Genomic DNA, 19,328 nt, shown 5'->3' on the forward strand with positions numbered 1-19,328 from the left:
TTTTCTGCCACGCAAATCCATACTTATGTCTCAGTTCATATCATAAACTTACTATATCTAAAATTAATTTTCAGTTAAGCAGTCTTATTAAAATAGGAATTCCCTGCTAATATTTGCTAACTGTATATTATATGAGTAACGATTGTATAGAATGTCTGACTGCTTCAACAGCTCTTTTCAGATGTAAGTTTCATGCAAATATGTTAAAAGCAGAGGGTAAATTACTCAAATGAACACTGAAAACTCTCTCTTTCAGTCTCTCCCCCACCTCCCTTGAAGAACTACAAAGATGAATTACAGTTCCTTCAGATTAATATGCAGGCAGAAAAAGAGAAAGGACAACTGAGGGATGATGTGATCAAAGACATGCGTTCGGATAAACTCCAACTGCAGCAACAAGTGGCTCACCTGGAGGAACTCCTAAAGCTGCAGGCAGAGAAGGAAAAGAAGAAGGAAGTCCAACAAGTCAAAACGGGTAACATGACTCTCAACTGAATTAAGAGCAGAATGCTAACTGTATTCCCACAGTGTCCTGTTTTAACTTGGAGAAACTCTACATGACGATACAGTAGATAGAAAGCAATTACAGTTAAATCTGAATAAAAGTGATGAATTCAGATATGTTAATGAAGAAATTATAGAACAAATACCTGGACTAGTGTTGTAGAATAAGTCAATCAGTCCTAAACTGGGCATTCACTGTACGATTTTAGCAAGTTTCTGGCCCGAATATTGAGCAGTACAACTCATTTAGAGTTGTTTCACCGAATTTCAGCTTCGTTGGGCATCGTTTGCCGTGCAGTGTGCACGGGGGACCGAGGAACGATTAACTCATCCCGTCTAACATGTCAGAAATTTTGGTCGGCCGTCCACAGACTCTCGCACAGTTGAAGCAGTCAGTGCTTTTTTCTCCTCTTTTTACAGTAATCAGAGCGTAGCTATCAAGATAACAATAGATATAGCTGGTAAAATGTAGCTAGCTTACCTCCAATTCTCTCTGCAAAATGGACAAGCCATACTGTCCACGTTTTCCTAGGCACCTGCGAGTCCATATAACGTTACGCCGCTGCCTCTTTTTTTAGACGTTTCGGCAGACAAGATGGCACAGATGATCAAGGCAGCAAGTTTCTTGCCTTGTTAGCATTGTGACCCGTACAGACCACTGCTAACAAACAGACTTAACCTCTCTCGGAGCTTTCGAACAAATCTTTATTGAGCTTTGGCTTTACATTGCAAACGATCTACTCCTACAGTAGGAGTAGGAATTACACAACGACATTTTCTAAAATCGTACAATGTATGTCCAGCTTTAAAGAGACCAAGGCAAAGACAGATTTAAACAAAAAAATGGAGAACCACAGCATGCCTGCCTTTTCATACACTCTCACGGTCAGGCACACCCATATTCACATGACCCAAACCCTAAAAATGACAGAACCAACAATAGCCGGCTGATATGATCACACTTTCCTTCCCTTCCCTGCGGCCCTTTAACATGGCCCTATGTTATTATTGACCAAAAGCAAGTCAAAAGTATGTTGTGATTTTCCCTACCCCTCCCTACTGAAGACATATATCATTACAAAAAGGTGAAAAATATATAATTAGAGTTTTTCACAGAAAGTTTTGTAGTTTCTCAAAACAGCTGGGCACCGTAGTTTCTAGCAAATGTTACCAAAAAAGAAGAGTAAATGGTGCTGTTGTTAGGGGCTATTTTCAGCCGTGGATGTATACACATTTGGTGCTCTAGTGAGTTTACGATGGCAAGACAGCGCAAGTTTGATTGAGTCAAAATAAACTACAGTAACCAAGTCCATGATAATGAAGGAAGAAGTCAGAGGATTTGGTATGGCTCTCTGGTGTGTTTTTAATAGCTTTTGGACAATGGCGCTCCAATGCAGAGGGATATAAGCTACAAAGACAATGTACCTATTACCAGGCTGAGTCACAAACCGTGCAGATGCTTTCATTTCTAATGCAATACAGTAAACATTTTGGCTGTGCTTGCTCTCGTTTCAGAGCTATTGAGTAAGAATGGATCATTTGTGGCATAGCCATCTCACCTTCAATGGTCATAGAACCAGAGAAACAAGTTGCACTGTGCAATTGGATTTTCTTTTACAAAAGCGTAAACGTTTTTCTTTACATACAGGAAAGGGCTTGATAGCTTCCACCTGCAACTACTACTGAAATGTGAAAAAAAGACTTGACTAACCTGACTGACAGGAAGAATCTGCTCATTATTCAACCAATGTCCCTTCAGGGGGTTTTACACAATGGTTAAGAGCACAACCTATTTATACACAACAAGGTGGCTGGATGTTTGACAATTATGCAATGATAACTAGATAAAACTGCTCCTTGTTGGGGAAAACATGAAGGTTGTTTTCCTCAACATAGCTTGGATTGTAACCAAGTTTATTCCAATGAATGAATGTGGTTTTTAATTACATTTCCATTGGTGGAATTATTTCACATTTATTTCACACTTCATGTAGCAGGACATTAACAATCTTTTCAAGCACTTTTTCTACTTATGTCAATAACTGGACTCAGCATGAAACAACTAACTAATCGGCTCCAAAAATAACATCTCCAAATCTCAACACACCACTGCTCCAAACCTCGCCATTGATGGCTTCTCAGTACCATTTTCCATCCATGTCAAGAGCCTTGGGGTCACCCTGGATAGTACCCTCTCCTTTACATCCCACATAAAAAACGTCACCCGGACTGCCTTCTTCCGCCTCTGCAACATCTCCAGACTCCGCCCATCCCTGTCCCACTCCAGCACTAAAATCCTAGTTCACGCATTTGTCACATCCCGGATCGACTACTGCAACGCTGTCCTCTCTGGCATCCCCATCAAACTACTCAACAGACTCCAAATCATTCAGAACTCTGCCGCCCGGATCATCACCCGCACCAAATCCTCCGACCACATCACCCCCGTCCTCATCCAGCTGCACTGGCTCCCTGTTAAATCCCGGATCGACTACAAAAACCTTCTGCTCACCCATAAAGCCCTTCACAACCTTGCCCCCCTCCAACCTCACAGACCTCCTTCAGGAGTACACCCCCTCCCGTTCCCTCCGCTCATCATCAGCCGGACTTCTGACCACCCCCACCTCACGCCTCAGCACCATGGAAGCTAGGGCATTCAGCTGCTCTGCTCCCAGGCTATGGAACTCACTCCCCCCACACATCCGGCAGTCTGATAATATCGCATCATTCAAATCCCTCCTCAAAACCCACCTGTTTAAACTGGTCTACTCTCTCTAGTACTCATCATCACCCATCCTATGTGTCTGTACAAATATGTCTCTGTCATGTCCTGTTGTTTTTATATTGTTTTATCTGTCTATGTTTAAATTGATTCTTGTAAGGTGTCCTTGGGTGTCTAGAAAGGTGCCACTAAATAAAATGTATTATTATTATTATTATTATTATTATTATTATTATTATTAATCAAAATGAAGAAAATAATACATTTGAATCATTAGAGCATCTCTGAATGAGCAAACTTGCTGTTGTTTGTGTGTTTTGTAGAAGAGCCAATCGAAGAGGATAAAAATTGCCCATTGCCGCCCATGGATGGACACCCAGACTGCAAGGGGAAATTGAAGGTAGGCAAATTTCTTTATGTGATAACAACCATTGAAATCTCATTGGTACAAATTCCTATGAATGTCATGTTGTCAGAATACTTTGAAATAAATCGATTTCTCAACGTATTTTTGATGTAATGCAAAGTAGGGATGCACTAATCCGGCTTTTTCAGTCATGATACGATAGCAATACCTGGCCTTTGGGTATCGGCGGATACAGAGTACGGATTCGATACCATTCTTTTACGCGTAAGGCATCATCAGGCTTGACTTAAACATTGTACTTTCCTAACTTTGTAAAAAACAAAATGTAATGAATATAAATTTACTGAATTGTTATTTATTATTAAAATAATAAATCATGCACCAGGAACTTGGTAAGAAATCTTCAAAATTAACAGGGACTACCGTTCAAGTGTAATAATAATGCAACAATAAATTTCTTCAAAACTTAAACGGAAATGTAAATACCTTAATGTAATGTATATGTATATATATATAAACATAGAACTGAATTGAATTGAATAGATCGGCCCCATTGTCCCCGATACCCGATCCAGCTATTTTAGTCAGTATTGGCCTAATATCCGATCCAGTATCAGCTCTTGGATAGCTTATGCTAATGTTGTGTTTCACTCAGGGTTGGTCATGATTATGTACTTGTCATTTTTTTTTCGTTGGGGCCCTCTGTACTTTATTGGTTTCCTAGTGGATGAAAAACAGTTGGAAGACTGACCCTTGCTACAGCAGTTATGGGGTGAATGGGTCTCTGTGCTCCATCCTTACCTACCTCAGTGAGGTAAGTGGTTTCAAGCTCTCATATCACACAGTAACAGTGGCCAGTGAAGACATCTTCACATACATGCTCAATGTTGTAGATGCAAGAAGGCGAAAAAGTGTATGGTTGGTTGGTGCTGGAGTAACTGTCCCCTCTTTCTCTCTGCTTTGTTTTAAGATAGAGTCCTGGTGTCCCTTGCTTCCAGGCCGAGTGAAGCCTGTAGTGGAAAAATCAGAGGTTACGAAAAAGGTATTCCTCCCTTTTCGTTTGTTTTCCTACGAATGTCCAGCAACACGTGTCAATGTCCACTCGTTACATGCATTTACAGTCTTTTCAAAATAAACATTTGTCTTCACAGGAAACAACTTCCTTAGGTGTAGATAACAAAACTATTTAGTAAGGCTTAGGAAAAGATCAACTTGGTCAGGATTAGGCAAAAAAAAAAGACTTTGTTATGTTTAGGCCACAAAACGCCTTAGTTAGGCTCAGGAAAAGATTGTTATTTGGCTTAAAATAACACCAGAAGTGGTGTTATATAAGTTAGTTACGTGACAAATAAATCAACATTGACTTCTGGTTGACAATTATGTGGATTACATGCACATTGATTTTGTGGGATATACACAAATTACAGTGCATTACTTTTTGTAGGTATGGCTACGAACACTTTGAGACCAGCCTGCAGTAGAAAACACCCTGAAACTGCACATCTGAATTAAAATTCTTACATTTTTCCACTGTCCCTTGAGCTCATTTCCCACATTAGTTGCCTATATAATCTGGTGGTTATTGTGCCACTAAAATGCCAGTACCGTAAGTGGCATTCATGGTCCAAAAAAGCAAAATTTTCAATCTGAATTCTGATCAGGATAGGGAGTGGAAAGTGGCATAACTGACACAAATGGGAGTTGTGACATTGGCGATGATTTGTGATCCTGTATAGCTCAGTTGAAAAGAACATAGATTTACTTTTATCAGTACTAAAAGGGAAAGAAGTCATTGTGTTGTGGAGGGATTCGGATGTCCATCACAATAATACATAATGTGTTTTCTTCACTTATCCAGATGGGGCCTGCAGTGGTACGGGAAAGTCTAACAGATCTGTATCCACCTATGGCAAATAGAAAACAGTTCCGTTGGATTCACCAAAGAATTCGCAGTATGGAAAACATTTGGGTCGAGGCTGGACGCTCTCTGTCGGCCAAATACAACCTCACAGAGAGGAAAGCTAAAAAGGTAATGTATACCTCCACATTGCTTTTATTGGAACACTAATTGACAGTTTGCTAACCCCCACCCCCTTAGTTACTGTTGTTATGCCTTCTGTTCTCGCATGGCACATACGGAGTTTATAATGATGATAGGGGGTCAGAATTTCCACTCGAAATTCTCAGTAATTTTTTAAAGGTCCCATATCATGCTCATTTTCAGGTTCATACTTGTATTTTGCGTTTCCATTTGAACATGTTTACATGCTGTAATGTTCAAAAAACATTTTATTTTCCTCATTCTGTCTTCCTTAATATACCTGTATTCACCCTCTGTCTGAAACACTCCGTTTTAGTGCATTTCAACGGAATTGCAATGGAATTGCAACGGAATTGCGTTGCTAGGCAACAGTTTGGGTCCATGTTTACTTCCTGTCAGCTGATGTTATTTACATACACTGCAACAAGAAATAAACTGGGTCACATTTAGAATGTTTATGTTTAAAACTGCGTAATCGTCTAAATATTGTATATTTGTGACATCACAAATGGAAAGAAATCCTAACGGCTTGTTTCAAAAGCACAATTTCTGAATAATGTATTTCTCCGTATACTGAGCGTTTGGATATATAGCACTTAAACCTGCTTTATAATGTGAAAGACCTGAAAATCTCACTTTTTACAATACGGGACCTTTAAATAAAGGACACCCTAATGGCCTTTAACGCGATACCTTACTATGGCATTCACTGATTAAACATAGAGAGAATGTGTCCATTCTTAGATAGTTTTGATTGTGCTCTTTCTTTCAGTGTGACTTGTACAGTTTCATAATGACGCACATGGGATGGACACGTTCCATTTCAAAGAGGGTGTTTTTAGAGCTGGATGCCTCCCTTCCTCCTTAAATAATCATTCCAGTGATACTAAAACCAGGAACTTTATAGATGGGAATTATATACATGTAGGCCTAATTCTTTCTTAAACTCAACTAGACTGGTCTTCCATTACTTAATGTTATGCAGGAAATGAGCCATCAGATGAAGCCACTCTATCCTTAGATGTTCAACAAGCTTTTGATATGAAACAATGGCCATATTACTTTGAAATCTGAAAAAAAGATTCGCTATTTGCTAAAGTTTAACAGGTGGGTAAATAAATCGTAGTGGTCTTAGCACTTTCTGTGGTTTCAGATCACTCAATTAAAGCTGAAGTAGGTGAGATTGGAGCAAATATGATTGAAAAAAAAAGTTATTTTTTAATAAAACGGTCGCTGTATCATGATAGTAGTACATGAAAAAGGTAACCTGAAGAAAAATCATGTGCCTTTGTATCCTCCGGTGCTCCTAAAGGCATCTGCAAGATTTCACATACAGGAGGAAAACAAGCAGTAAGAGCTGATCTGAGGTCTGCTGTCCAGCTGCCGTCTATGAGAGCTGGCTGTCGATCACTCGCAAACTCTGACCAAACTGTCAAACTAGGCAGCGCTGATCAAATATGAATCAATATTCTGTTACATTAATGCCTATTTCTCTCCTCAAATGTTTTCAGAATCATCTTGTAGTACACGGTTTAGCTGTAAAATGAGAAAGTTTGTGACGCCGCCGCCATTGTAAAATCTGGTGAAAGAAACGCCAAGTTCCGGCCACATGACCGGAGCACAGAAAATAGGAATGCTCTCTCAATTAAATGACCTGTGATTGGTCAAAGTCTCCCGTCACGGGCTAGATTTTCTAAACCCTGAAAACAGAGCCATGAGGAGGAGCAGAAGTCTAGTTATCTCTCAGAACACTTGAATTACAGTATGCTGAAAGGTTATTATTGAATTTTTTCCCAATGATGCCAAAAATATACTGCCTACTGCCACTTTAAACAACGGTATTGGAACTGTATCAGCACTAAAACAATTATATCGGTTGAATTCTGGCAACAACAAAAAAAGAGTATGAAACAAAGGAAAGAGAAAATGTTTTGTTGCATCTTGCCCAAGGATCTCTATCCCTTCCCAGATTCTGGTGCATCCTGGAGCAGTGACAGATGAATCAGGTTTTAGAATAGCAGACTCTTCCTTTAATGGGGGCCCCCTTGGGGAACTAGTCCAGTGGAGTGATCTCATCTCCACACTTTACATCCTGGGTCACGATCTTCACCTTTCTGCCTCCTTACCTGACCTCAAGCAGTGAGTATGCACAGAAAAAACAGCCTTTTGTCACAGGCTGCTGTCAGGGTGACTGGTGTCATTGCATACAACCATATACATTTCCACTTCATTGTTATAATAACTCTATTTCTGTATATCCATTCTTGCATTAATCTCTCTCTAGATTTCTAGGGCTTTCGACAGGTAGCTGCCCAACTCGTCATTCAAACGTGGAAGCAGACCTGATCTATACAGACATTATTGGTCTTAAACAGATTCAGACAGCACTAGGGACATCTTGGATCGAATACAGGTGAGTTTCTGGTTCTAACATCATTTTAAAAATAAAATTGATTTTATTTGTCGGTCATATGAGTGTGAGAGTATGTGCACATTTTGTTTGCAACCCAGTCGCCAGAAAAACTGTCGGCATTGTACGTTTCTGCAAAACCGCGGGATACGTTGAATGTTTCAAAACCAAAAGTATGTTTCATAAATATGTTTCATATTAGCCTCGTATCACGCTTGCAGAAACGAACGATGCCACGTGGTTAACGTCGTGAAATGATTGGTTGGGTTTAGGCAACAAAACGGAGGTTACAATATTGTAACCCTAGTTCTATAAGCAACGGCGGAGCCCTGCACTGGACTCTGGATAATACTCTCCTCTAATCATATAATGGAATGGTTATAATGGAATTTTTGCCCAATAATGCCAAAAACATTCTGCTTACTGCCACTTTAATGTGTTTATGAGTGGAACTTTGTACCTTTTTGTACATCGATCAGGTGCAAGTTTCGTGTGTTGGACACTTTCGGCACTGAGCCAGACTTCAATCATGTAGCTTGGGCCAAAAAGCACAACCTTAAGGGTCCATTTGGCAACCTGAACATGATCCCAATGCAGTTCTACACAATGTTCCGTATGTTTTCTACCTCTTTTTCTTTGCTAATCATGTGATTTACATAATGTTGCTTGATCTGAGAGGAACAAAACTGGCTACTTCTTTTGTATCTTTGTATCTTGATTAACGTGTATTGTTTTACTGTGAGCAGCTCATACACCAGACAACACATTCCTGGGCTTTGTGGTGCAGCACCAGATGAGCTCTGAAGAAACCGAGCAGTTGAAGTCTGTCGGAAGAAAAAACCAGGCCCTTGTGTACGGCAAGAGAGCCAAGTTTTGGGAGGTAACAATGGACAGACATTGAAAGATAGATATTTATTTCTTCACACACCTGTATTTATTTGAGAAAGTATTAAGGAAGTATCCAGGTTCTAGTTAGGGGAGGCTGTAGAGAAAAGAAAAAAAATCACATTTTGGGAACAGAGTTTTGATTAGTATTACTGTATATGCATTAAAAATAAAAGTCAACTCATTTTACTCTTTGTGGATATAGTATGTGTGGGTGTTTAGTAGTCTGTTGGACATCACTATAACATACTGTACACACATGTCAAGGAAGAAGTGTAATTTGTGCCACTTCCATTGATTTCCCAGCTAGTCACAGTCTTTGCTTCTTCTGCTGTTACACTGCAGGGTAAAGGAGCATATCTGGACATCATCCATAAGTACTTGGAGGTCCATGGGACAGTTGATAAATCCGTTTCGATTCCAAGCTATGTGAAGAACCACGGCATTGTCAAAGGCACTGAGGTTCAGGCCCTGTTGAGACAGAGCAAGGTGAGAGTGTCGCCTTTAAATTCATCCTTGTTGACTTTGGCTTTACTTCTTTTCTCATTTTCTTTCTAATTTCTCATCATAAAGTATTTTTTTTTATACTTGTTTTTTCTTTTCATATGATCATATTAAACCCCAATATGTAGCATTAAAGTGGTAACCTTTCTCCCATTTGACGAACGTGACAAAAGAAAATCCTGACAAAAATGGGCAGAGCGATATCCACTATTAAAGGTGCTATTGATAACAGTCAGCCACTAGATGTCGCATTCTTCCTCCCCCGTTCCATTGCATTCACTTCACAACAAGTTGTTGTCAGGCACTCACCGTCAATCTCAGCCATTTATCCATTTTTTTCCACACTAACTGACAACGCAGAGACACCACGTGATTCCAAAGTACTATTGGCTCACAAGCCTTGTTAGAAGTGGGAACCGAAAAACATTAATTTTGGACCTGCCACAATTTGTAAATGATAAATACAGTCATAATATTTTTTTTCAAGATAAGCCATACTTTTATTAGACACCTTTCTAAAAGCTCTGTGGATATATTGTGTTTAAATCTACATAAAAATGTTAGCAATAAGACCTTTAAAATGTGTTACTCATTTATATTGTAAAGAACATTAAAGCAAATTGTACAATGTTTCGATTTGAAAGATCTGGACTATCTGATCTGCAGAAGATTCAGACAGTTCAGATTTGAGCAGCACGGTCCGGTCCTGAACTTCTTTTTTCTTCTTCTGGAGACAAACCTTTACCAGTGATAAGCACTATTTGAAAACTATAAGTGACAATCGATAAGGTGGCTCTTTTACAATACAGAAACTAACACTTTAAAGAAAACAGTTTTGTACAGGGCGGCCACTGTGTAAAATCGTTTATACATCTTTACGAGAAAATCCCTGAAAAAGATTACTTACATAGAGATTTTTAAAAGTCAGAGGGGCTTTTCTGAGACAGGATTTGTGTAGTTTATTATGAGAAAAAAAAAGGATGTTGAAGCATATTGGTCTATGTTGTTTGTAGTTGGTGTATGCGGCAGTATTATTGATTATATTACAAAGTAAAATTCACAAGTAAGATCCAATAGATAAACTATAAATTCAAACAGACTTACTTGGCGAGGGAGTTCTGTCTAAAAAATACTGCAAAAATCGATCACAGATATGGATCACACAGTATGAAAATCAGTTATGACCAACGTATTCTCATACAACGGTTTGTATAATATCTTACGAAAAAGTTAGTCCTTTTTTGTTCGTTTTCCTGCGGCTGTGTGTCAGAGGGTAGAGCAGGTTTGTCCACCAATTGGAAGGTCGGTGGTTCGATCCCCGGCTGCTACAGGTCACATGTCGATGTGTCCTTGAGCAAGACACTTAACCCCAAATTGCTCCTGAAGGCATAGCCATCGGTGTGTGAATGAGTATTTAGATTAGATCCTGACGGGCAAAGTTGGCACCTTAGCAGCCTCTGCCATCAGTGTATGAATGTGAATGGGTGAATGCTGACATGTAGTGTAAAGGGCTTTGAGTGGCCAGAAGACTAGAAAAGCGCTATATAAGTCCAAGTCCATTTACCATTTACAAATGTCCAGCAACGCGTCAATTTCCGCTCATTACATGCATATGGTCTTAGGAAACAACTTCCTTAGGTTTAGGCAACAAAACTACTTAGTTAGGTTCAAGCAACAACACTACTTAGGTTTAGGAAAAGATTGACTTGGTTAGGATTAGGTGACAAAACTACTTAGTTAAATTCAAGCAACAAAACTACTTAGTTAGGTGTAGGAAAAGATCATGGTTTGGCCTTTTAAATTACTCCAGAAGTGGCGTTACTTAAGTACAAAAGTTACGTGACAAATAAATCCATGTTGACTTCTGGTTTCACTCGGGACACAAACGTGGTCTACCCATCTAAACAACTTAGGTTTCAAAGACCCCATGTAGAAGTAATTTATCATTTTCTTCAGAACACTTCAGAAACATATCTCTAACATGTTAATAATGAATTCTCACAAAATTAAGGAAAATTTACATCTGCATTTTACAGAAAATTGTGGATGCAACATTTTATAGACTTTTCCAATTTAAATTCAAAATAATTCAAACCCCCAAAGGATTTTTGTGTGCATGCGGTTACCATATACTTCTTCATTGCTTATAAGGGTTATGAAATTCTAAATAGTTTTTTTTTTCCTGTTTTTTTTATGTATGGTCTGTTGTAGGTTTTTGTTGGATTGTCTTTCCCGTATGAAGGCCCCGCCCCATTGGAGGCCTTAGCCAATGGCTGTGCTTTCCTGAACCCCAGGCTACACCCTCCGCAGAGTAGCCTGAATTCAGAGTTCTTCAAGGGGAAGCCTAACACCAGAGAGGTCAGGGGTCATATTCAAAACTGAAGGACTTACCGTGATGTGATAAACAAATTAAACACTTTTCCATGTGTAGAACCTCACACACTGTACAGAGATCTTTTTCAACCACAAACAAAGAAATGGAATAATGAGCTAGTTGAGCCAACAGGGAAATCAACCCATTGCCTTTACCAAATAAATAAAATGACGCATGCTTTTTATAAAGATATAAATAAATAGCGGGTGTATCATTCAGTTTTACTGTTTGTGTGTATGCGTTGCAGGTGGCATCCCAGCATCCTTATGCCGAAGCCATAGGTGAGCCGTACGTATGGATGGTAGACATGCACAACTCCACAGATGTGGAGAGAGCTCTCACTGCTATCCTCAATCAGACTGCAAGTACCTTCTAAATATGTTGTCAAATCTACCTATTTCCCAAAGAGTACATTGGAAATGCAGAGAAAGCTCAGTTTGATTTATACAGAGCTGCAATTGTGCCATAATATATCTATAATTGTAGTTTTGCATTTCAGATTGAGCCCTACCTTCCCTATGAGTTTTCCTGTGAAGGGATGCTCCAGAGGGTCAACGTCCTGATTGAAAAACAGGTTGGAAGAATGTTGGTTTAGGGCAGGGGTCAGCAACCTGCGGCTCAGGAGCCATATGCGGCTCTTTAGCTCCTCTCCAGTGGCTCCCTGAGGATTTATAAAAAATTAGTGGGAATGAATAACAGTTTTTTTTGTTTACATTTTAATTTTAATTTATCATCGTTGTAGGTCTATGGTACGACGGAGTATTAGGGCGACATTGAGGGGAAAAAAATAAATCAGAGATTTTGAGAATAAAGTCATAATATTACGAGAATAAAGTCATAGGTTTACGAGAAAAAAAGTTGTAGTATTATGAGAATAAGGTCATAATATTAATATATATATATATATATCTTTATATATATATATATAAAGATATATAGTAGTATAGTAGTAGTAATTTTACGTTATGTCTTTTTTTTCGTAAAGTTATGACTTTATTCTAGTTATATTACGACTTTTTTCTCGTAAAGTTATGACTTTATTCTCATTATACAACGACTTTTTTTCTCACAAAGTTATGACTTTATCCTCGTAATATTACGACTTTTTTTCTCGTAAAGTTATGACTTTATTCTCGTAATATTACAGTTTTTTTTATTGTAAAGTTATGTCTTTATTCTCGTAACATTACGACTTTTTTCTCGTAATATTATCACTTTATTCTGGAAATCTCCGATTTTGTCTTTGATATTTTTTGTGGCCCTAATACTATGTAGTGCATTTGCACTTTGGCCCTCACTGCATTAGACTTATATACTATATACTTTGACTATAAACTGTGTTACCTTCATCACAATGCTCAAATGTTTTGCGGCTCCAGGCAGATTTTGTTTTTAGTTTTTGCCTAAAATGTCTCTTTTGATAGTAAAGGTTGCTGACCCCTGGTTTAGGGGATTGAAAAAGGATCAGATTTGATTTTTTGTCATGGGAAAGACTCTTTACTTCTCATCTTGTTCTCATCTGTACCTCAGGACCTCTGCACCAGTACAGGGAGCTGGCCCCCACTGAGCGCGCTCCAGGTTGTGAAAGCGAAGGCCCAAACGTCCTGTAAACAGGCATGCCAGAAGGCAGGGCTTATCTGTGAACCTGCATTCTTCCCACATCTTAACAAAGTACAGAATCTTGCCAAGTAAGTACACACATGGTACTTTGCATAAACATGAATCCAGTCACATGAATCCTGATTTACTTAAATGTTTTTTTCTGTGTGTATGAAACGTGGTTTTAAATGAGTTGTGAGGGGACGCTCTCACCTATAAAATAGTCATGTGTCTTAACATAGCATCTTTGGAGAACTGATCTGTTTTTATTACTATTAGAAGAGGTTCAACAAAACTGAAAGTATAAGCCGAAATCCACTGGTTACATCACTTTTGGAAGTTTAACCACACATGTATAAACATGTATAAATATCAGGAATATTCCAGCCGACAACTACAAATTAGAAACAGTCAGATATTCACTTACATATTTTCGGCAGTATTTTTAAGCTCATAAGAAGTTTGTACTTTTTTTTTAGCCAAAACATAAAAATTGGACTGCTTTACAAATTAAATCGCTCTTGAGTCATTTGGAGACTTTCTGCCAGGAAATACAAATATAGTGTTGAAGTTCAAAGTTACTGTGAAATATATCTAAGCTGTCAGAGCCCATGCGGGAAGACTTTTCACCACCACACTGAGCCAATTTTGCCAATTTCAGCTGCTTAGTTCTCCTTTTGAAAAAGGGACAGAGCAGCTAAAAGAAGATGAACAAAATCTATTTTTAGCTAGTTGGTAAAACAAAAAAAATGAGCCTGGTGATTTTACCCCTGAGTTGAGCCTTTCAGACAGATTCTCCCCTAAAGCTGTTCCCATTGCTAGGGTTGACAGAACCTAATCCGGCATTGGCCCCAATCGCCACCATCCTATACTTAATATAATAATTTGCTGGAGCTTGCTGAAGATGGCACACAACCTTACAGAATTGATTCTGAGCAGGCGGCAACCTCTTATGAGAAGTGAAACCAATGCTGAAGTGCCTTAAACTTGCATTCTTTCTAACAGCCAGCAGGGGGTGACTCCTCTGGTTGCAAAACTAATTCTGTTAGTATAGAAGTCTATGAGAAAATGAGCCTACTTCTCACTTGATTTATTACCTCAGTAAACATTGTAAACATGAGTTTATGGTCTCAATCGCTAGTTTCAAGTTTTGTTCAATACAGCATGATGTTCATTTAGTAAATTATGGTTCCCATTTACAGTAAAACAGACCATAAAGCAGGGCAGAGCCGGCCCATGGCATACGCAGTATAGGTGAATGCTAGGGGTGCCATCCATAGAGGCGCACCAAATGAGGGAAGGACAAAAAATTTAAAATGTATAACTAAATTAAAGTTTGCCGTCCGTGTTTTCGTAGTAGAACTTTAACTCTTTCACAGTGTGTTTTCAGTTCATGAAAGTTAATTGTTATATCTTGAGGCTTCAAAACCGTATTCCACAAACCAACTGGCGATGTTACGATGACTATGTCCACTTCTTATATAATTTATATACAGTCTATGGTTCTGAGCAAGAGTCCCGATAGTAAGGAGTGTGTTCACGTCCACCGTTCTCCAACACCATTTGAATTACATGCTTTATGACTTTATGATACACAGCTCTAATCATTTTTTATCTTTTTTTTCCCAGCTTCAGTGTAGATTGTAAAACATCAGAGCTTTCCGACAGTCAATTGGTGTTTCCAGCCTACAACAGCAGTAGTAAACACTGTCTGTTCCAGTCCGACCCCCTGCTCTTCAGCTGTGTGAGATCGGACCAGTCCTTGACTCGCATCTGCCCCTGTAGAGACTACATTAAGGACCAGATAGCTTTATGCAAAGCATGTATCTAACTGTTGGATGGAAAACAAAACCTATGTACATAAAGTTCAATAAAAAGTATTTATATGGCTTTTATCTGAGTGTCCTTGACTTACAACTCACACTTCCTCGTAGACTTGCCAAGAAAACAGTTGGTGTTACGATCAGTGTCATTTTGGACCCAAACGCAGACACAGACAATGGCAGGAAGTTGAACAAAGGCTTTATTGCCAAAAAGCATGAATGATGACTGGAAGGAATGGATGATGAGGCTGGAATGAGGAGGGCAGGCAGGCAGGCAGGCAGGCAGGCGGTGATCCTAGGCACAGGAGAACAAAACGTTAGAGACACTAACAACATCAAAAACTATGAACAAGATTCCTCAGTGAACTAGAAGTGCACTCGGAGAGTGCAGACCTCTGCCAAGGCAGGTTTCATGTACGTTGCTGCCCCCCTGTGGTGGCCTGTGGTGCTAATGCACAGGTTGAGCGGAGTAATTAAAAAAAATTCCCGAAGCCGGATCATGATCCGGGTTGCCACCAAAATCGAATGGATTGTTCATTGTGCCACACCCCACCCCTCCAAAAAAAATGACATTCAAATCCAGCGCAGACTTTTGGAGTTATCGTCCAAACGGACAAACCAACAAACAAACAAACCAACGCCGGTGAAAACATAACCTCCTTCCTAGGCCTTTTGCCTTGGCGAAGGTAATAACAAGGCTGAGCGGCCGAGGCGAAACTACCACTTAGGTTGAGTCAACGATCGGGCGTTGAGTGACTGGAGAGCCGGGGTATTTATGCTGAGGTGGATTATTAGATGAGATGCAGCTGTGCAGGTTGATCAGGTGAGTTGACTGCATCAGGGAGAGAGAGAGTCTGCCGGGGAGAAGAACCTCACACACACTCTGGTCTAATTCCAAACGACCCCCTACACCCTCTCCCTACCCACTTCCACTCTGTTTGCGCGTTCGCATAGAGGGTCCGCCATATTAAGTGCCATTCCAAACCAATCACTGGGGAGTGGAAGTGAGTTATAAAACCCTCCAACATTGTATGTTTTTGTATTTTGACATAATATGCTATGGTCCAACCACTAATGAATCATATTTACCTCTGTACTCTGTCAATAGTATTAACTTGCACCTATAGGTCCTGTGTTGTGTATTGGGTTGTGTCTTGAATATTGTTTTGTTTTGTTGCTGTCGCTTTTGATGTTGTGGTCATTGTTGGTAAAAATTGTAATGTGATTGTGTACTGAAATGAAGCCTAACAGTGCAAAGTGATTTAAGTGGACTCCAGTAAGAATAGCTGGGCTTCAGCCACAGCTAATGGAGATCCGAATAAAAGATAAAGATAACAGTGAGCCTGCATCGATGCCGACTTAAACATTTACTTGTAAACGGCTCAAACAGATAGACATTTAATTGAAACTACTTTATTTTCATACAAATGTCAACAACATAACGTAAATAGATTTTATTTCAGATCAATATACCCTTGTTTGGTCTAGAATATATATACATACAACATATATTTATTCTTCTTTACCCTATCAGGAGTTATAACCCCATAATGTATTATATCTTCAACTGTGCAATACTGATTTAACAGTACAATAATTTAGTGCATTCATTCAGCTGTGAATAATCTGGTTTACTCCAGCATTAAAACTGTATTTATTTATACAGTACATTTAAAATAATATTCTTACTTTACACTATTCTTGAATTTTTATAAATGCATGCATTTGTATTATTTGCATAGATCCTATTTTTCAGCATTATTATTTGCACTGCTGTTTTATATATGTTTCTTTTTATATTTTCTCTATTATCTATATTTCTCTATTTTTATTTATATTTATATTTATATTCTAGAACGGGAGCAAAACGGACCTTAATTTATCCCCGGGGATCAATAAAGTCTGATATTTATTTCCTTGCTGAAGAGAGGGGAGTTCGTCTCAAAGTGGCTGCTGTATTTCTACCCTCCACCTTAATGAAGGGTGTTTCATTGAGCTGTGAGTGTGACTACAAACGGAGTTCACTCCACCACGGAGTGGGAGGGTGGAGGGGCCGGATTGGAATTGGGCCAGAGTCTGGCGGGAGCCTCACACCCACACAAACAGCCAGACACGCCCACACTAGACAGACAGGGAACTGGGCACACAGGGAAAAAGGGAAAAGACACACTAGGAAGGCTGAGGTCATGAATGGAATCATGACAATTGGACTACATACAGTTTCAGATCCTGTTCAAAAGTATTTGGCTGACGATATACAATAAGTTCATTCACAAATGCAGTTTGTAAAACCCGTAATGGTTGGTGTGTAACCATTTAGCAATGATGTTATTTGCAGCCATTTCACAGTTGGCTGCGAACCAGCTTTGCATTCACAAGCTGCACCTCTGACAAGTGAAGTAAATTACACTAGTATAATTTCCCTTTCGTTTCTATCCCACTTTATCACCATTTCTCTGATGCAACATTAATTAAACAATATATTTTAGTCCTCATTTAGACTGCATAGGGGTGGGGTGGGGTGGGGTGGGGTGGGGTGGGGAGGGTGGGTAACAAATGGAAATGTGTACAACCACCAAATTAAAACTACTTTCAGGAGGAAAGTGACACTGAGAAATCAAACTAAAGATAGAGTCTTCCTTAAAGACTACTGCACGAACAGATTAACAGAGTCACTCCTGCAGGAAGCCAGTGCTGACCGCGACACATGTCCACCGCCGACTTAAACCACACACACACACACACAGCTTGCAACACTGTGTAATCTGGGCTACTGGTGCTGGATGTTCCTCTCTCCCTGTCACTTAACCACCCGGACCTGAAGAGACACAGGAGAGAGAGCAGAAACACACAAAACAACACGGCACGTAACACACACATTCACTCCTCCTAGGCACTACATTTGCCAACTAATTGGGGTTAGCATTAGTCTATGAGGCCATGATCCAGACATAAAGATACAGCTACTGCCTGTCTGATAATGATGATAACGGTCCAGGGTGTTTCACAGTCTCCTGAGGAACCTGAAAGGCCGGACGCATGCAGATAAAGAGAATGAAGTCCCATTTTCCAGCCATCTCCTTGAGGTGCTTTTAATGTACATTGTCTTGTCAGGGCAGCGAGAGTGCTAGGCTTGAGATGATGATGCAAAAGCATGAAATAGAGTCAGGGCAGGTGAGAGAACATGCTGAAGTGAGAAATGCTTTTCATCATAAAATGTATAAGTCTTTAATAGCCTCTTCAATATTATACACTGCCAAAAGCATGCAATGTCAGCAAGAATGCTGGATTCAAACAGGTATATGTGTGAAAAGTAAAAGCTTATGTAGTGTCATCCTGGCTTGCTGTTTGCCAGTGTTAATCCTCAGAATTACATTTTTCATTCACTCTCAAACCTACAGACACCCTTACTTTAGAGATGGAAACTGCTCAGATTCACTCCATATAGACATTTTGTTACTAGTGCATCTTCCACACTGTAGCAGACTGATATTTATTCCTGCTGATGAATATAGAGGTACGAAGAAGAGTTTCCACAAACACAAAACTTCAACGTGGTTGAAAAGTTAATTTGCTTGCCGAGAGTTAGATAAGAAGATTGATACCGCTCTCATATTTTTGTGATAAATATGAAGCTCACTAATTAACATTAAAGGTCCCATATTGTGAAAAGTGAGATTTTCATGTCTTTTATATTATAAAGCAGGTTTAAGTGCTTTATAAATACTGTTAAACTATCAAAACGCTCAATATAAATACACACAGCCCGTATTCAGAAGTTGCGCGTTTGAAACAAGCCGTTAGGATTTCTGTCCATTTGTGATGTCACAAATATACAATATTTATCGCGGTATGAAGAAGAGTTTCCACGAACACAATACTATAGAAGTTTGCTTGCTGAGAGCTAGGTGAGGATATTGATACCTTTCTCATATTTGTATGGTAAATAAGCTCACTAATAAGAGTGATGCAGGAATGAGTCCTAAAACCTGGAAATGAGTTAGCATTTTAGCACTTCCGGTTCCCTCGTCTCAAAGTCTATGTGTTTTTTTTAATGGGTTTTAGTTAGATGACTGAGATAAGGTCTGTGGTTTACACC

General features: G+C 39.3%; 1 protein-coding gene and 1 long non-coding RNA gene across 2 annotated transcripts; one reads left to right on the plus strand and one right to left on the minus strand.

Annotated features, from left to right (window-relative positions):
- The first annotated feature begins 261 nt into the window (after window positions 1-261).
- Window positions 262-15,289, plus strand: LOC119499907 (alpha-1,6-mannosylglycoprotein 6-beta-N-acetylglucosaminyltransferase A-like). The gene is made up of 15 exons (XM_037789137.1): window positions 262-475; window positions 3,550-3,626; window positions 4,318-4,407; window positions 4,564-4,635; window positions 5,452-5,622; window positions 7,604-7,773; window positions 7,919-8,047; window positions 8,524-8,657; window positions 8,791-8,924; window positions 9,275-9,418; window positions 11,645-11,791; window positions 12,055-12,168; window positions 12,307-12,381; window positions 13,338-13,495; window positions 15,036-15,289. The coding sequence occupies exons 1-15, from the start codon at window positions 316-318 to the stop codon at window positions 15,235-15,237; spliced, it is 1,977 nt and encodes a 658-aa protein (XP_037645065.1). The 5' UTR covers window positions 262-315; the 3' UTR covers window positions 15,238-15,289.
- Window positions 3,088-8,516, minus strand: LOC119499919. Its single transcript, XR_005209480.1, has 3 exons — window positions 8,505-8,516; window positions 5,115-5,123; window positions 3,088-3,274 (listed from the first exon to the last, which is right to left on the minus strand). It is a non-coding gene; the product is annotated as an uncharacterized LOC119499919 (long non-coding RNA).
- Window positions 15,290-19,328: the final 4,039 nt, after the last annotated feature.

Source organism: Sebastes umbrosus, chromosome 13, assembly GCF_015220745.1.
Source record: "Sebastes umbrosus isolate fSebUmb1 chromosome 13, fSebUmb1.pri, whole genome shotgun sequence".
Classification (NCBI taxonomy): domain Eukaryota; kingdom Metazoa; phylum Chordata; class Actinopteri; order Perciformes; family Sebastidae; genus Sebastes; species Sebastes umbrosus.

Bases quoted from the DNA above. Each gene is read 5' to 3' on its own strand.
- LOC119499907 (XM_037789137.1), top strand. From the start codon at position 316: ATGCAGGCAGAAAAAGAGAAAGGACAACTGAGGGATGATGTGATCAAA. The intron at 8,048-8,523 runs GTGAGTTTCTGG...TACATCGATCAG, and splicing joins ACATCTTGGATCGAATACAG to GTGCAAGTTTCGTGTGTTGG. The intron at 12,382-13,337 runs GTTGGAAGAATG...TCTGTACCTCAG, and splicing joins ACGTCCTGATTGAAAAACAG to GACCTCTGCACCAGTACAGG.